The sequence below is a fragment of the Berghia stephanieae genome, chromosome 2, assembly GCF_034508935.2.
Source record: "Berghia stephanieae isolate SIO BIC M18660-M18661 chromosome 2, UCSD_Bste_1.3, whole genome shotgun sequence".
Taxonomy (NCBI): domain Eukaryota; kingdom Metazoa; phylum Mollusca; class Gastropoda; order Nudibranchia; family Aeolidiidae; genus Berghia; species Berghia stephanieae.
The window spans coordinates 106874323-106894322 of NC_088361.1; the positions used below are offsets into that span (position 1 = coordinate 106874323).

The 20000-nt window shown below is 37.2% G+C and overlaps 1 protein-coding gene across 2 annotated transcripts in view; it reads left to right on the forward strand.

Moving 5' to 3' along the window:
* Positions 1-1289: 1289 nt before the first annotated feature.
* The window catches only part of LOC144966184 (vitamin D3 receptor-like), a 72917-nt gene continuing 54206 nt past the window's right edge, over positions 1290-20000 (forward strand). Inside the window, exons 1-2 of one of the 2 annotated variants that reach the window (XM_078902338.1) lie at positions 1290-1447; positions 16607-16743. In XM_078902338.1, coding sequence (XP_078758464.1) covers positions 16687-16743 — 57 coding nt within the window. In that variant the 5' untranslated portion in view covers positions 1290-1447; positions 16607-16686. Of the gene's footprint in view, positions 1448-2806; positions 3023-16606; positions 16744-20000 lie in introns of those variants that run through there. The other variant, XM_078902339.1, reaches the window with a different exon arrangement.

Consider the following 20000-nt stretch of genomic DNA (forward strand, 5'->3'; position numbering starts at 1 on the left):
TTGTCAATGGGCAGGTCCGTCTACAGCAATCGCAAATCAATTGCGTTCGGTTATAAGACCCGTGGAATCTTCAAAATTTACGTTATAGTAGGAAGAAGAAGAAAAAGATACCACTTCCTATCGACGTGCACATATTTGTAGGTCTGATAACTAAACGCAATTATGGGCTTGATTTAACATTGTTATAGTGGACAATACATTTGCGTCTGTTCGAGAGTATATTTATTCCATTTCAACTTGAGCTTGAGCTTTTATATTGCGCAATATCCACTTAATGTGCTCAAAGCGTTTTACAAAGGGTCCCTGATCAATAGCAACAATAACATGTAGAACGAGACATTATGCCGGTTAGGCGATATTACAATTATTTTCCAACAGAGACAACGCTGTTAACGGCCAGGTACTCATTTTACACATGAGTACGGTGAGAGAATGTGAGTAAAGAGCCCTTTCTAAGGACTCAACTATGCGCCGAGCGAGGCTCGAACTCAGGACCTTCCGACCTGAAAACGAGTGTCATACCACAAGACCACATAGCCACAAGAATGAGCCAACAATTTGGATTATCAGACCTGCAGATAAGTACACGTCGCTTTCTATGATTATTCTAATGCACATTTAATACTGCTGTTTTTCACATTTTGCATTTTTCATCTACTGTTTTTTTTTTTCTTTCTTAAATTAAAAACAGATGGCATACTACAACAAAGTATAACTGGCTTACTTTTATTTATTGTTGCGAGAGGATAGCTAAAGGTCTGTCCCTGTGTAAAGTTGTAAGGTTGTGTTGTTGTTTCCAGTGTTGCCAGGTTGGCGGATTTTTGTCATCACGTGGCGGGGAAATAATGGCCTGGCGGAAGGGGGATTTTTTGGGGCAAATTTTTGATGATTTGTAAACACTTTAAAAAAGTAAAAGTAGGTATAGCAATTAAGTCTAATTATTTATTATTTTTCCCCCTAAACTGACTAATCTTTAGGCTGAAATGGATCCAGCGCATGATGTGAATTTTGGGGATATCAATATAAACTTCGAATCGTCATGCCTTTGAAAAAAAATTGCCGTGTATACAGTTGTAAAAAGGCGAGTAGTGTTAGGAACACTATTTTTTATTCTGAGTCTGAGCCAATACACTATTGTTGATTATAAATGTTTTAAACCAAATGGTGGATTTTTTGGCGACTTTTGGGCAAATGCCGCAAGTGAAGTAGAATAAAGTTGGCGGATTTCTGGTATAAAGTTGGCGGAATCTTTGCAATTTGCAAAGGCACCTGGCAACACTGGTTGTATCCTACGTTCAAGTGCCAGTCAGTACAGCATCATATAACTGTGAACTTATAACCGTTGTCTAGACTAATTTTGTGATATTTTAATGTTTTAGTTATCATTCAAGAGGAATTTCATTTTATAATTTTCATTACAAGTCAATAATTGATTCTGAATCCTAAGGTAAATTGTCTTTTGACTCGCTTCACTAAACTAGATACGTTTTACTACCTATCTTCTATCACTATCAATATCAAGCAAGGTCTCTAACTCTAACCAACTCGCTCTTGCTTATACTATAGCCTAGATATGACTAGGACAAGAAACAATATTCAGTTCAGTCAGGTCAACTGATTTTAAACAAATGAAGACGTTTCTTCATTTCAAATGCTTTGTTCATAAAAAGGAAATCTTCTCGTTCAAAATGTTACGCTGTGATTATCCCCAGACACCTGTCTGGGGATAATAAAAATTTGTTATCCCCAGACACCTGTCTGGGGATAACAAATATTTATTATCCCCAGACGCATATTTGAAACTCCGCTCTTTTAAACATTCCAGAATATGGAATGTTTCCAGATGCACATAGAAATAAGGAAAGTTAATAAAATATCTATAAAAACATAAAATTAACCAACATTAAAATCAGTTGTTACTACATATATACAATATGCGTCGACTTCGAAGTTGGTGTCATGGCCGAATGGTTTAGTCGTCTGGCCTGGAAGTTTGACCATAATCGACGTTGTGGGTTCGAATCCTGGTAACGTCACTTTTTTTTTTTTTTTTTTAAATTCCGTCTTCTTTTTACAGAACGTTGAAAGGGATAAATGTCCCATCCATCCTCCCCCCACCTCTTTTTTTAATTATTAAACTCTCTCTCTCTCTCTCTCTCTCTCTCTCTCTCTCTCTCTCTCTCTCTCTTTCTCTCTCTCTCTCTCTCTCTCTCTCTCTCTCTCTCTCTTGTTTTTTTTCTAGTTTCTAGCAAATATATTCGTCCCCACTCCGATCTCAAATAGTGTCTTAAAAGAATAAATAATTAAAAAGCAAACAAACAGAAATTTTCAGAGAGCGACCAAATGGTCAGATAGAGGAGAAAAAAAAAAAAACAATAATTGTTTTAAAAATAAAAACAATAATTGTTTTAAAAATAAAAACAATTTAAGAAATTCATGCTCAGACACGGAACATTTACATAAAGGTTTAGCAAACAAAAAAACTCTAAGGTTTAGGTCAAAATATAAAAAAAAAAGAAAAAGAGAGATTTCCCTCGGAGCAGGGAATAGTGTTAACAATAATAATAATAATAATAATAATAATAATAATAATAATAATAATAATAATAATAATAATAATAATAATAGTATGATAATAAGAGTATTAATAATAAAAATAATACTATTATTGATAATAATATAATAATGATTATGATGGTAATAGTAATAATAATAACAAATATTACAATTATTATTATTATTATTATTATTATTATTGCTTCCTTGTTTTGGTAGTTATTTTCATCTCTGATTCGAATAAAAATATGTTGTTGGATCTAGTTTTGTGGACGTGTGATACTAAATTGTATTGTCTTGTGCGAAGCAGACAGGAAAATAACAGGTGTGGGTTTTGGGCTTTGGGGCGAACAACACCATGGCCTAGGATTTCGTCCGTGACATAAAAATTATTCCCGGTCGTCCCCAAAATTGTGGCCAGAATGAGCAAATTATAGAAACAAGAGATGATCAATAAAGTTAACAGGTAGGTGGTAATGAAAATTTAAATGGTTGGTGGACTATGAACAGATTTGATGATTAACAACTTTCTTCCTGGTTGAAAATAAAAAAGTCGAATTGCCAGTTTGACGTTTTCAGATCAAAGTAACAAAAGAAATTTCATTGATCCATTTGCTTTAAAATATTTTTTTTTTTAAAAGCTGGATTTGACATTCGATCACTATTTACTTTCATCTTGTGTTAAATATCACTTGATATATTAACTGTTTTGGGACACAACCACTAGTATTTTTTCCAGAATATTTGGTATTTTTCACGCCTAGTTTGGCATTTTGCATAAAATCTTTCTGCCCACTTGCTACATGCGTCTGGAGATAGTATCCTCAGACAGGTGTCTGGGGATAACAAAAATTGGTTATCCCCAGACACCTGTCTGGGGATAACGAATTTTTATTATCCCCAGACAGGCGTCTGGGAATAATGACAGCCAAGAAATAATTAAGGAAAGTGAAATTGAAATTGAAGATGATACTCACTGTCATCATATTGTGGGCTTATATTAAATTATTAAATCAATGACAGAGTCAACAAACACGTCTTGTCTGCTTGACCATCTAAATAATAACCGTTTATTATTTCCACTTTTTAATCCACCCAATGTACTCGATTACTATAATATGATAGTATAACCTAATTATGTGACATCTCCCCTTTTTTAAGTTAAAAATATAATATCTTGGTCTTGATCTTGTAATTTAATCCAAATGAATTCAGCCTACCCATCACACACATTCACATATTATTCCTAGTATATGATTATCATTTAATGCCAATTCAAAACAGTCCATCAAATGCTGAATGTTCGAATTTATGAAGATTGTTCAGTTTTCTTGAGTCCCTAAGTCTGCTAGTCAGACAACTTAATTAATTTGCTAATCAGATCGGTTTGATAACCAAACCTACAGGCCATGTTTTATCTATTACAACATTAATATTAACACACATTTGCTGTTACTGTCGGTAACGAGCTGGTCTAATTATTCTTCTCCCACTTCACATGACGTATGGTTGGGATGAAGATTGTGTAATAGCATCATTCGCATTGTTGCCAACGTCTGTTACAGGGCAATTGGCTTCACGCTCTTCCTTATTTCTGGGGGAAGGGTCGAGGTTGGAATTATAGCTGTTGTCGTCCCACTCCATTGTGTCGCCAGACGCAGTAGCTAAGGGCCTATTTTGCCTTGTAGGCATCATGTGTCGACGGTTTCTTCTTAAAACGGACGTGCCTGTGTCCACTGTGTACGATCTAGGTGTTGGTTGTACGTTTATTATACGACCTGGCGTTGTCCATCCTTTTCTATCATCCAGTTTGATTAAAACTCGATCCTGTGGTTGCAATGGTGGTAAGTCTCTAGCTCCATGCCTTCGGTCGAACTGTGACTTGTATGCGAATTTGCTGATTTCGTCATTTTGTTGGACAATGTTCGGTCTAATGTGTTGAGATAGCAGGTTGTCTGGTAAAACTGGAATTGTTGTTCTCAATTCTCTTCCCATGCTAAGCATAGATGGAGTAAATTGCGTCGACGTGTGTTTTGAGTTTCTGTACCCAAGCAACGCAGTGTAAGGGTCTTTTTGACTTAATATTTTCTTTGCTATCTGTACAGCACGTTCTGCTTGTCCATTAGCTTGCGGGTAATGTGGCGAAGTAATCTGATGCTTGAATCGCCATTCTCTCGAAAATTGCTTAAATTCTCTGCTGCTAAACTGCAGTCCATTGTCTGTGATCAGGATTTCAGGAATTCCGTGGCGTGCAAAGAAACTTTTTAGCTTCAGAATTGTGGTGACGGAACTCTGGTTTGGCAGGTATCCAATTTCAACGTAGCGTGAATAATAGTCTATTAAGACAATGAATGTTTTATTCTTGTGGTAGAATAAATCTGCAGCTGCTTTTTGCCACGCTCTCTCTGGTAGAGGTGTTGGCTTCAGTGTCTCCTTCCTGTTAGTCGATCTTGCTTCTTCACATTGCTTACAATTTTCAATCATGCTTAGTATTTCCTTGTTGATGTTGGGCCACCACACTGATTGTCTTGCTCGTTCACGGCATTTATTGATTCCTTGGTGGCCCTCGTGTATTTGTTTCAGAACATCCTTTCTCATGCTTTGCGGGATAACAATGCGCTTATCTTTAACTACGAGACCATGAAGTATACTCATGCTGCCTCTCTCTTCGCAGTACTTCTTCAAGCTTACAGGTACATTATTTTTGTGTTTCGGCCAACCTTGTTCGATTAGTCCTTTCAGTTGGCTCATTTCACCTTCTTCTGTCTTCTTTCTTATGACATCCAAGTCTGCATTCCACAGGTGTGTTTCAATGCTATTTACATACGCATTAACATCCATTTCCAACGTTTTATCTTCAATCTGGAGTGGCTTTCTAGACAGAGTGTGCCAAATGTAAGTCTTTCCCTGGTTTATAGATTGCAATAGGATTCATAAGTCTCATCAGTAGCCGTTGACATCTCAGAGGTGTCCGGTCAAGGTCTTTTGTATTTATGAGTGGTACGATTGGTTTGTGATCCGACTCTAGTGTGAATGACTTCAAGCCTATTAAAAATCTGGAAAACTTTTCACACGCCCATACAGCGGCTAACATTTCCTTCTCTATTTGCGCATATCCTCTTTCTGTAGGAGTAAGCGTTCGAGAGCAGTATGCGACTGGTCGTATTTCGTCTCCATGTTTTTGAAGTAGCGCTCCTCCCATTCCGTATGAGCTACTATCGGCTGTGACAATAGTTGGTTTTAGAGGATCATAGAAAGCAAGCACTGGTGCATTCATAATTATCGACTTGACTTTGTTAAGAGCCTCTACTTGTTGAGGTCCCCAATACCATGTGGCAGTCTTCTTCAGCAAATCATATAAAGGTTTTAAGGTTGTCGATAAGTTCGGTAAGTGCCTTCCTAGGAAATTGATGATTCCCAGGATACTTTTAAGTTCCGATACATTCTTTGGATCACTTAATTCTTGTACTGCCCTGATTTTCTCATCATCAGGTGTCATGCCGTCTTTGTTTATTTTAAATCCTAAAAATTTTATTTCTGTCCTCTTAAATTCGCATTTTTCTTTATTTAGTTTCAGCCCTGACTTTTCAATTTCTTTAAGAACTTCATGCAATCTTTTGTCATGTTCCTGTTCTGTGCGTCCAAAAATAATGACGTCATCAATAAAACAATCTGAGCCTTCAGAGTCTTTTATAAACTCTTTCATTTTTCTCTGAAAAATCTCACTTGCGCTGGTGATACCAAATGGTAAGACTTTGAAGTAATATCTGCCATAAGGTGTAATAAAAGTTGTTAGTTTTGCACTCGTTTCCTCTAAGGTATTTGCCAGAATCCGGAGGCGCAATCAATTCGGCTAAAATACTTTGCTCCTGATAACTTGTGAGCAATGTCATCTACAGTAGGTAGTGTAAATCTTTCTCTTTTGACTGCTTTATTTAACTTAGTCAAATCGACGCAAAGTCGAATTTGATCACTTCCAGGTTTTGGAACAACAACAATGGGTGCACACCATTCCGTTGGTTCTGTAATTTCTTCAATTTTCCCCATGCTACTCATTCTTTCTAATTCCTTTTTCACCTTTTCCAATAATGGGATTGGTATACGCCTTGGTACAGTTGTTACATGCGGCACTGCGTTATCATTTAACTCAATTTTTACGGGTTGTGTTTTCATTATCCCTGTGGCGGCGAAGACAGTTCTAGGAATTTGGATTTCGTTTATTCGGGTTACCAACTTAAGTCTTTCTGAGTCCTCGCGGCTCAAGAGGCAATGTGGACTTTCCGTGTCAACAACACAAATTCTCAGATTATAACGGTTGGTCTTGTACGTGACAGGCTACACAAAAAATCTGATTGTATTTAATCTACCTGCGGGACTTTGCAATATATTATCAGTCTCGTGAAGTTTCTTTTTCATGTTTAAAGTCTTGAAAATGTGTCTTGGCATAATTGATACGTCTGCCCCCGTGTCGATATTGAAGTTGACAAGCTTGCCGTTGATTGATAATTTCACACTCCACGCAAGTTCACCTCTCTCCTTGTCGCGAACTGACCCTAAGAAGTTGTCGTCTTGTATTTCGGTATCGATACATGTCGCTCCGATATCCTTTGTATTTATACATCTTCGTGCGAAATTATTTTTCTTTTTACACTTCAGACACATTTTTCCATAAGCCGGACAAGCTCTCGCCTAGTGAACTGTTCCGCATCGTCCGCATAACATTGGCTCTCCCCTATCTCTTGTGGACGGGAAATTGTTTTTATTGTTTCTCTGAGTATTTTTATTTCTGAATACTCCTTGTCTCCTGCAATCTATCTGTGCGTTCATTGGCGGTGCTTCCCGGTGCTTTTTCCGTAGGCTCATAGCCTCAACTTCTCTGGTTAAACATTCTGAGTTTTGTTGTTTAATTAATTCGTGGTTTCTTGAAATTTCAATGGCCTTTTCAAGGGTTAAGTCTTCTTTCAATTGAAGCTTTTCACATAGATGTTTATCTTGAATTCCTATGACCAATCTGTCTCTTATTTGCGTGTTTCTGTCATTGAAGTTACAGTGTTCTGATAATTCATACAGCGACCTAACAAATTCTTCAATGGATTCGTTGTCCTGTTGATTTCTCTTGTGGAATTTAGCTCTTTCAAAAATAACATTTATCTTTAGGATGAAATATTCCTCAAATTTAGCAAGAACGACATCGTAGTCATCCATCTCCTCTTCGTTTTCAAATGTAAAAGACTTGAAAATCTTTTCTGCCTCTTGTCCCATTGCGTAGATCAAGGTAGAGACTTGTACTATCCCCTCATCTTTATTTAATTTCGTTGCTAGTCGAAATCTAGAAAAACGCTCTTTCCAATCCTGCCATGCAGGCTTTTGAAAATTAAGTTCATTTGGCGGGTTAAACTTAGGCATCCTTTAAATAGTTGAGTGACCTATTTAACCTCGTATGAAGCTGGGACGGGTATGACAAGTAATGAATTAAAAAATATATATTTATCTAATACAAATTACTTAACTGTATAAATATTCCTCTAATGAATGGTGATTCATTTGGGAATAACGTTCACTTCTGACACCATGTCATATTGTGGGCTTATATATTATTAAATCAATGACAGAGTCAACAAACATGTCTTGTCTGCTTGAACATCTAAATAATAACCGTTTATTATTTCCACTTTTTAATCCACCCAATGTACTCGATTACTATAATTGATAGTATAACCTAATTATGTGACAGATACAGTAGTGATGCCAAAGCCAAAAACTCGGTCATTACCACTTCTACTACAGCCACCACCTCCACATCATCATCACTATCACTGCTACTACTACAACCACCACCACATCATTACCACTAGTACTACTACTACAGCCACCACCTCCACATCATCATCACTATCACTGCTACTACTACTACTACTACTACAACCACCACCACATCATTACCACTAGCACTACTACTACAGCCACCACCATATCATCATCACTACCATTTCTACCACATCATCATCACTACCACCACCACTACATCATCATCATGGCCACTACTACTACAGTACAGCCACCACCATATCATCATCACTACCATTTCTACTACAACCACCATCACCACCACATCATCATTACTACCACAACTACTACAACCACCACCACTACATCATTACCACTAGCACTACTACTACAGCCACCACCATATCATCATCACTACCATTTCTACTACAACCACCATTACCACCACATCATCATCACTACCACCACCACTACATCATCATCATGGCCACTACTACTACAACCACCACCATATCATCATTATCACGACCATAACTACTACAATCACCACCATCACCACATCATCATCACTACCACTGCTACTACAACCACCACCACATCATCATCATCATCACGACCACAACTACTACAACCACCACCACCACATCTTCATCACAATACTACTACTACTACAACCACCACCACAACATCACCACTAGCACTACTACTACTATAACCACCACCACCATATCATCATCACTATCATTTCTACTACAACCATCATCACCACCACATCATCATCACTACCACCACTAGTACAACTACCACCATCAACTACTACCATCATCATCATCACTACCACTACTACTACTACAACCACGACCACCACATCATCATCACTACCACAACTACTACAACCACTACCACAACTACTACAACCACCACCTCATCATCATTACTGCCGCGACTACTACAACTACAACCACAACATCATCATCACTACCACTACTACAACCACCACCACCACCACCACATCATTATCATCACTACCACTGCTACTACAATCACCACCACCACCACATCATCATCACTACCACTGCTACTACTACTACAACCACCACCTCCACATCATCATCATGACCACTACTACTACAACCACCACCACATCATCATCATCATCATGACCACAACTGCTACACTACAACCACCACCTCATCATCATTACTGCCACGACTACTACTACTACTACAACCACCACATCATCCTCACTACCACCAGTACTACAACTACAATCACTACCATTAGGTTTTGGAGCTTTATTCATTTGAAATAAGGAAACTTTGGGATTGTATTTGGCATTGTGTTTATAATATATCATGAGATATTCTAATCAGTTATCTATATGGAAACCCCATGCCAAATACCATCCCAATTCCCTTTTTTGTGTGCGGAAATTCCTCTTTCGGCATTGAAATTTCTACGAGTGGTGTCTGAAATTCCTGTGAGCCAAATTTAAAGTTGGCGTCTCTGAAGATATCTGAGGCTCCCCAGGTCCAGGTTCCTGGGTTAAAAGTAAAAGACTTATTTGTCAATAACCACAGATGATTATCCACAGACAGTGTCTGTCAGTAAGAAAAGACCAGGTTTTTTTTATTATGGTGGCATTTTTATGCACCTGTTGGAGGTGTACAAAACCGTACTGTTTTTATGCACCTCCATTGGAGGTGTACAAAAATGCACTGTTTTTATGCACCTCCGTTGACAGTGTTAAAAAACGCACCATTTTTATGCACCTCCATTGACCGTGCTGGTTAATTAATGAAAATGTTGCTGCTTGGAGCTCGAAGGAAAAATAACGATAAGTGTTGAATTGTAAGTCTCAATTTATTAGACGAAGACACACTGTGGACATTTCTAGTTTCCCCTTTATCAACAAAACACGACGAATAAGACACTAAGGACGAATGAGAGATGTGTAGTGTGAATGGCGTGGATAAGGTGAATAAATGTAAACAATGATAGGACAGGAAATAGAATACCCCTTTGTAAGGAAGTACGAATTAAATTATGACAATAAATATTAATAAAATTAATTAACACACACCTGTTATGTACCGCCTTTGGGGTGTAATCGTGCCGTGTAAAAATATACCCACAGATAAAAGAGGCTTCTCATCTTATTTTCTGTGAATAGACCCGTATACATCCATGAGTTTTAGATAGTTTTAGATTGTAGTTTAGCACACTGCTTGGTACTTTTATACAATGATAATAAATTAAAGAATAATAACAATAATTTAAAAAATCAAAGGTAAAAAGAAACATAGCACACAAATACTGATCTCAAATAAATAAATAATTTTAGAAAATTAAAATCAAAGTTTTTTTAAACGTGGTAAAAAGTTTTGGAAAAACAACAACAACAAAAATATAAGAAGAAAAAAAAATTGATGTCTTTCTCAATAAAGTAAACTTTTTTTTTTTTAATGCCCACTATGGGATCGAACCCAGTACATTCAAAGTTAGTCTGACAGCTTATCCACTGCGCTACGGGGCCACCTGACCGTTCATAACATTTAATAAGGTCTTTCTAAAACCTTATTTTACCTTCAATGCAACTTCTATTTTCTGGTTTTAAATTTCGATTTTTTAGATTATTATTTATCTTTTTTTTTTTTTTAATTATTAACAAAGATGTACCTACAGATGTCACAAGAAAGCTTTTGCCATGTCCAAATACAGGCACAGCATCGCTGATGAATTTGGGTGGCATGCGCATGCGTAACGGAGGTGCATATAAATGATCCGTTAAGATACGCCATCAACGGAGGTGCATAAAAACACTACATTTTATTATACACAGACACATTGGCAGATATTTTTTAATTCAAAATGCCACACTAGTCGTGAAAAATGCCAGTGGTAATTTGTCTCAATATTTAACACAATATATATAAAAGTAAATAATGTTCAAATGTCAGCAAATGACATCAATGAAATGTAAGTTTTTGACACTTTGAACTGAAAGCATCAAACTGGAAATTACACCTTTTTCTTTTTTTCATCCAGTTGAAATAAAAACCCAAAAAAACAAAAACTTGAGCGTTTATATAACGCAATATCAAACATGCTCAAAGCACTTTTCCAAGGGTCCCTGACCAACAGCAACACATATTTTGTTGGGTACTTTTATACTTTTATTGATATATTATTAACTCTTTCAGCGCTGAGACTATATTCGCATTTCCTTCACAAAATGCACCTGATTGAGGCAGCATGAGAACAAGCTAAGACAAAGCGACATTCGAATTCGGCGCAAAATCTCAATTAAAATACCCCCCTAGGGCCAATTGAATGTTCTGATGAAAGAAATGATACCATTTACGTATTTCTATGTGCCTTATGAAAGATTCCGTTCTGGAATGTATGTTAAATTTAGCGGAGTTTCAAAACAGGGTCTGTGTATAATCGCCCATCGTTATTGACAGGCACTGTCTGGCAATAATCGTTCAGTGTTATTGACTGACATGTCATAAAAATTTCAATCAAAGAATTATAACAAAACTTTTCTAAAGTTCTGAATAGGAATATTTGTTTTAAATAAAACATTTTCTTTCACTTTCATATTATCACTGAAAATAACCTGGTGCAGACTTGGACTTAAACATAGATTATTGAAACTTTTTTAGGTTCTGAATCTGAATCTTACTTTAATGTCCACCACGACTCGTGCAGATTTTGTCATGAACAATAACATTAAGTTGAAAACTCAGCAGTGACCTAGAAGCTCTGTGAATCTGGTACAGATGTTAATTCCCGTAATATGTTGTTCCATTCTGTGATGGTTCTAGTTCTGGGTTAAAATGAGAATTTTCTGAGGTCTTCGGTGGATGTCAGTGCAGGGGAATGAAACTGTCCATGTGAGAAGTCCTAGATGTTCGTGTCAGTTTGGTGTTTTTAAATAGCCACCAGCTCGTTCTTTATCCGATATGCCATGGTTATCGTCAACAGTGGTGCCCAAATCCGTGTACAACAATCTGTTGCCGAACATACCCCTCACACCATCATTTATTGTCCTGACAACTTAAAGAGGAAACACTGTCAACGTTTACAGACAATGTGACGTGAACGTGCAATATCATCAATAAAGTCCAATCTACCTATACTTATTGTGAAAACAACTGGTCCTCCACTCCTAGGAAGGAACTGGTTAAATGAAATTATATTTTATTAAACTGGAGCAATCTTTTTCACACTGACACGTCATGCTTACATAAACTATCTATCGTTTCTAAATACGTCTTTCTGGGTGGGGATCCTGACCTCCCATAGTGGGCAGGGGGGTACATACTGTGTCTTCTATCCCCTTATATCTGTTTTCCAACTTGCTTTCTGTCTTTGTCTTGCATGAGATTACTTGGTTTTGTCCTGGCCCTGGCCGGAGTCCTAGATGGGAGGGAAATAGTCAAATGCATAGTTATTGTTTAGAAAGATGATATTTTTTTCCTTGTAAATCATCTCTCTGTAATGTATTATTGTTATTTTAATGTATAATGTATAATGTAGGCATTTGAGTGTATTCTTTGTTGGATTTTGTGCTTGTGTCTGGATGATACTTATAGGTGATCTCAAACTAGGTGCATTGGTGGTATGCTCTTTGAATCTACATCTGATCCCTATTTGTTCCCAGTTCCCCTATGTCTTACTTTTTCTTGGGTGCTTTAATTGTAATTCTAGAACTTTTTACTGTCCCATTTTCTTCCTTTTTACTGGCGCTGATATAACCTAAATGTGTTGCAAGCGCCGTAAAACCCTTAAAAACAAAAACAAACAAATACGTCTTTAATGACAATGCTGGTATTTTGAATAATCACCTCCAGCTTTGAAAGAAAACGCAACTCCAATTTTTTAAAAGGCACGCCATTCACTTTTTGCCCGTTGCGACAAAATTGTGACAGAATTAGAGTGACTTTTCAAAAATGACAAAATTGAAAAGATCAACTACTCAGAGTGGGCAACACCAATCGTTTCCATTCTTAAATCTGATTTTCTCTCTCTCTCTCTCTCTCTCTCTCTCTCTCTCTGTCTCTCTCTCTTTCTCTCTCTCTCTCTCTCTCTCTCTCTCTGTCTCTCTCTCTTTCTCTCTCTCTCTCTCTCTCTCTCTCTCCTCCTCTCTCTCTCTCTCTCTCTCTGTTCTCTCTTTCTATCTTTCCCTTATCTATATATCTCTTAACCATTCTTCTATCAATCCTCATGTTTACTTTATAAACGTCATCTAGTTATAGAGAGATGATATTAATCTGTTACAATTATAAGGGATGCCCAACTTAGTTTACTCTTGTTTACCTTTGTTTTTACAATGTTTTACAATTTAAATTTATTAAAGATACTTGAGTCTTATTTGTAAGGTCTGTAACGCTAGACTACGGTAACAAAGATAAAACTAGTAAAAACAAACACTTTCAAGTCTTTTAACCAAAAGTTAATTTTAAATCCTTTGAATAGAGGGTATTTTTAAAAAATCGTTTTAAGGGAAGAAAATTCATTAAAAATTAACATAAAGTAAGCTATATCTCTACTTTTAAGAATAGATGTACACTAGCAGTAGTATTATAATATACAAAACTATGATATTTTGTTAAGATTTTGCACGAGTTTGACCTATGGACCGGTAATTCATTTTCCTCCTTTTTGACAAATTGCCATTACCATCACTGATTTGCCCTATGGCTATGGACTGTCTTTTATACACTAGGCTCCATATGCTATTAGCACACTCCAAAGTCGGTCACACTATTGTCTTAAAAAATATTAAAAAGTTATTTGCTCTTATCATTTATATCTAGATAATTTTTAAAATAGGAACAAATGTCACACCAACATCCTTTTATGAAGACACTTCAATCAAAGAATTATTATCAGTGAAATAGATATTTTCAGGATTGTATTCTCAAGACAGGAGATCATCCTGTAATGTGTCGTCTGGAAATATTTTACACAAAGATAACAAGACACCAAGGAGGTCAGTGAAAAATATTAGAATATTATTAGTCTCAAAACACTCCCGCTGGTAACTTTACCAAAGTCCAAAGACTCACCTCCTGTTAGATATGATAAACAATGATGTGCTTATTATAAGGCCAATTCCCTCAATAATTTCGTATGAAGATGATCAGGTCCAGTAATTTTAAAAATCATCATAACCAACAAAAACCTGTCTCTGCTTCTATTATTGCAATTAGATGTGTTATCTGTAGTCTCATCAACAAAACCACTTAAAAATAAATCATTCAGTACCTTTGCTTTACTTTTATCATCATATACGATTCCACATTCCACCGTCTTCTGGAACTAATGCTTTAATTCCAGGAATTTTTTCTACGTTTTATTAACCTACTTCCAAAAACATTTTTTGTTCCCCCTGCATTCCTTTACCAAAGTTCGCTCAAAACCTTTTACAGCTCGAACCTGCCATTACGGAATCCTCTATAAGATGGAAAACCTCTGGTCCCTCCAATATAAATTATTATGATTTTTTTTTTTTTTAAATTTTTAAGGGAGGGAGGGGGTGGGGAGGAGGCTGCGTGGCTTAACCAAAGGGTACTGAGTTTGAATACCTGCCTTGCTGTGTGGCCTTGAGCAAATCGCCTCGTCCTAGCTCACTTCTTCTTCTTCTTCTTCTTCTTCTTCTTCTTCTTCTTCTTCTTCTTCTTCTTCTTCTTCTTCTTCTTCTTCTTCTTCTTCTTCTTCTTCTTCTTCTCCTCCTCCTTTTTCTTCTTCTTCTTTTTCTTCTTCTTTGTAATGTAATTAGGATAGCCAAATCTAGCATGTTGGCAACAAGCCATGTTGCATTCCTCTCAGAACAGCCAGGGATACTTGGTGCTTTCATTATTTCTTTTGGCAAATTGTTCCATTTCTTTTGGGTTGTTGAAAATAGGGGAAAATGTATTTAAAAAATTTCTTTTCTTTTCTTTTTTTTTTTTTTTCTTAAAAGAAATAAATTAAATTATGTGGTTTCAGTCAATATTATTGAAAGGATTATATCCTTTGAAGGAGACACAAGATGTTTTTGTATCAAGTGTAATTTGATATGGCAAGAGAGTAAAGTGGTCCTTTGGAGCTATTAGGGCCTTGAAGCCGGAGTTTATCCCAGTTTATAGTGCGTGAAGTTGACCATAGTAATTGCTTGCTACCCTTAGGATAGGACACCACTCTATCGAAAAGTATTTTTCACCAGATCTAACAACAGATCCAGCTACCCTTTCACTGCAGGGAAAAAAATCTCAACTTGGGATTGATCTTGGTCCCTTTGCATGTGAAGCAAGTGCTCTACCAACTGAGCTATCCTAACCCCCTAATATGGCAAGAAATCCAATTATAAATGAGCAATGGCCTGTAGTACGCTTTGCACAGGGAGATTTTAATTTCTTTGCCAAGGATCGATATTGTTTGTATTTCTTTGAACATTCAGGTCAAATTTTAATGAGCTATTTTATTTGTTTGTTTTTTTACAGGGTTTTTTTTTCACTCACTTATGAGAGGAAATGAAAGCATCATAAAATATCTGTCTGAACTTATTTTCATTTTAAAATGATTACAATTGCATACGTAAAGCCATTACCGGTTTTGGTATAGTACAATGTAAGATATTTCTTCAACCTTTTTTATTTATTTTTTTGTACACTATTATCTTCAATTCTGGCGCATCAGTTTGTGTGTGGCTGTCATTGACATACAATTGATAATTTATCCCGGGTGGGCAGGGAGGTACATACTGCGTCTTCTACCCCCTTATATCTGTTTTCCAACATGCTTTCTGTCTTTGTCTTGGAATGAGATTACTTGGTTTTGCCCTGGCCAGAGTCCTAGCTGGGAGGGAAACAGTCAAATGCATAGATATTGTTTTGGGAGATGATATTTTTTTCCTTGTAAATCATCTCTCTGTTATGTATTAATATATTTGTTATTTTTAATGTAGATCTATAATGTAAGCATTTGAGTGTCTTCCTCATTGTTGGATTTTGTGCCTGTGTCCGGATAAGACTTATAGGTGATCTCAAACTAAGTACATTGATGGTATGCTCTTGGAATCTACATCTGATCCCTATTTGTTCCCAGTTCCCCTATGTCTTACTTTTTCTTGGGTGCTTTAATTGTAATTCTAGAATTTTTTCTATCCCATTTTCTTCCTATTACTGGCGCTGATATAACCTAAATGTGTTGCAAGCGCCGTAAAACCCTTAAAAACAAAAACAAACAAAACGATAATTTATCCTATTTTCAGGTGACGTCACACCCATCGATATGCATATATGATTAGATATAAAGGATTATTGATGGCATAGAAGATAAGACCATAGCTCCATGGCGGCATGTCTGAACAGTGACTCCAACGACAGCCAAACAGACCTCAAGCCCAACGTAAGTAGTTCATTCATGTTTTTATCGTTGAAAGAGCCTTGTGTGGCTATGTGGTTTTGATACGACACTTGCCTTCTGACTGCATCGGTATGCCCCAGGGTTGAAGCCTGCTATGAGCGGGCAAAGTGAGTCATTGGAAAAGATTCTTTGCTATAATATTCTGTCAACGTATTAAGGTGTAAAATGTTGTAACTGGCTCTTTACAGTGTTGTCTCTATCCAAAAAAAATCCCCCAAAAGTTGGGTGTCATGTCTTGTCCTATATATTAAGTGTTGCTGTTGGTTAGGGTCCCCCTGTTATGTGCTTTGAGCGTGTTTAGTGGATACTGCACAATGTAAATGCTCATGTTATGGATAGAAGGAGGGGGAGGGAGGTGGCAGAGTGGTTAAGGCATTGCACAATTCCCAGGTTCAAGCCTCACTTCAGGCACTTACTTTTTTTTTTCCTTGGGCAAGATTATTAACCCCCAATTTGCTCACTTTGGACAACTTGGGCAATTCTTTTTGAGTTAGTTTGATGGATTATGTACGAGTCTTTTATGGCCAGGTGTCAACATCTTGATGGATCATCTATATTCCTTTATGGCCAGGTGTCAACATCTTGATGGATCATCTATATTCCTTTATGCCCGGGTGTTAACATCTTGATGGATTATCTATATTCCTTTATGCCCGGGTGTTAACATCTTGATGGATCATCTATATTCCTTTATGGCCAGGTGTCAACATCTTGATGGATCATCTATATTCCTTTATGGCCAGGTGTCAACATCTTGATGGATCATCTATATTCCTTTATGGCCAGGTGTCAACATCTTGATGGATTATCTATGTTCCTTTATGGCCAGGTGTCAACATCTTGATGGATCATCTATATTCCTTATGCCCGGGTGTTAAGATCTTGATGGATTATCTATATTCCTTTATGGCCAGGTGTCAACATCTTGATGGATCATCTATATTCCTTTATGCCCGGGTGTTAACATCTTGATGGATTATCTATATTCCTTTATGCCCGGGTGTTAACATCTTGATGGATCATCTATATTCCTTTATGGCCAGGTGTCAACATCTTGATGGATCATCTATATTCCTTTATGGCCAGGTGTCAACATCTTGATGGATCATCTATATTCCTTATGCCCGGGTGTTAACATCTTGATGGATCATCTATATTCCTTTATGGCCAGGTGTCAACATCTTGATGGATCATCTATATTCCTTTATGGCCAGGTGTCAACATCTTGATGGATTATCTATATTCCTTTATGGCCAGGTGTCAACATCTTGATGAATCATCTATATTCCTTTATGGCCAGGTGTCAACATCTTGATGGATTATCTATGTTCCTTTATGGCCAGGTGTCAACATCTTGATGGATCATCTATATTCCTTATGCCCGGGTGTTAAGATCTTGATGGATTATCTATATTCCTTTATGGCCAGGTGTCAACATCTTGATGAATCATCTATATTCCTTTATGGCCAGGTGTCAACATCTTGATGGATTATCTATGTTCCTTTATGGCCAGGTGTTAACATCTTGATGGATTATCTATATTCCTTTATGGCCAGGTGTTAACATCTTGATGGATTATCTATGTTCCTTTATGGCCAGGTGTCAACATCTTGATGGATTATCTATATTCCTTTATGGCCAGGTGTTAACATCTTGATGGATTATCTATATTCCTTTATGGCCAGGTGTCAACATCTTGATGGATTATCTATATTCCTTTATGGCCAGGTGTCAACATCTTGATGGATTATCTATGTTCCTTTATGGCCAGGTGTTTACATCTTGATGGATCAGCTATATTCCTTTATGCCCGGGTGTTAACATCTAAAGATGATGCGATGCCTTGCAGACGGGCTTAATATTTTTTTCGTGTGGCTATGTGCTCCTGTGGTGTGACACTCGCTTTTGGAAAGAAGGTCCAGGGTTTGAGTCCCGCTCTGAGCGGGCGCATAGTTGAACCCTTGCAAAAGGCTCTTTATTCACATTCTCTCACCATTCTCACCACTCTTGCCATTGTCTCTAGTGGGGAAAAAATTGAAATGTCGCCTATCAGGCGTCGTGTCCCGTCCTACATGTTAAGTGTTGCTGTTGGCTACCCCTTGTCAATCGTTTTGAGCACCTCCACTATCACATCATTAATAACTAATAACACTAATATTACTACCACCACCACCACATCTTCGCTACCACTATTATTATTACTGCTACCACCACCTCATCATCAGCACTACGACTATATCGACCACCACCACATTATTATCACTACCACAACTACTACAACCACGCTGTCACTACTACAACCACACTACCACATCTTCATCACTGTCACTACAACTACAACCACACCACCACATCATCATCACTACCAATACTACAACCACCACTAAAATTACTACCAAAACAACCACCTCCACCACAAATTCATTATCACTACCACTACTACTACAACCACCAGCACCACAACCTCATTTTCACCACCACCACCACAACATTATCACAAGCACAACCACTGCATCCTTATCACTACCGCTTTTACTCCAACCACCACCGCATCAACACTACAACCACGACTACTATAGCACCACCACTTCATCATCATCTTCACTACCACTACAATCACCTACACCACCACATCATCACTACCACTACGATAACAACCACAATCACCATTTCATCATCACTGCCACTACAACAACACCTCCACATTTTCACCACTATCAATACTACAACCATCACCCCCACATCATCATCACTACCACTACAACAACCACCACCACCAGATTATCATCACTGCCATTACAACAACCACCACCACCACCACATAATCTCCACTACCACTCCTACTACACCGACTTCATCATCATCTTTCTACTACTACTACAACAACTACTCCTACTATTACTACTACCTACTACTACTACTACTACTACTACTACTACTACACTACTACTACTACTACTACTACTACTCACTACCTACTACTACTACTACTACTACTACTACTACTATACTACTACTACTACTACTACTACTACTACACTAAATACTCTACTACTACTACTACTACTACTACTACTACTACTACTACTACTACATACTACAACTCACTACTACTACTACCTACTACTACTACTACTACTACTACCTACTACTACTACTACTCTACTACTACTAACTATACTACTACTACTACTACTACTACTACTACTACTACTACTACTACTAAACTACTATACTA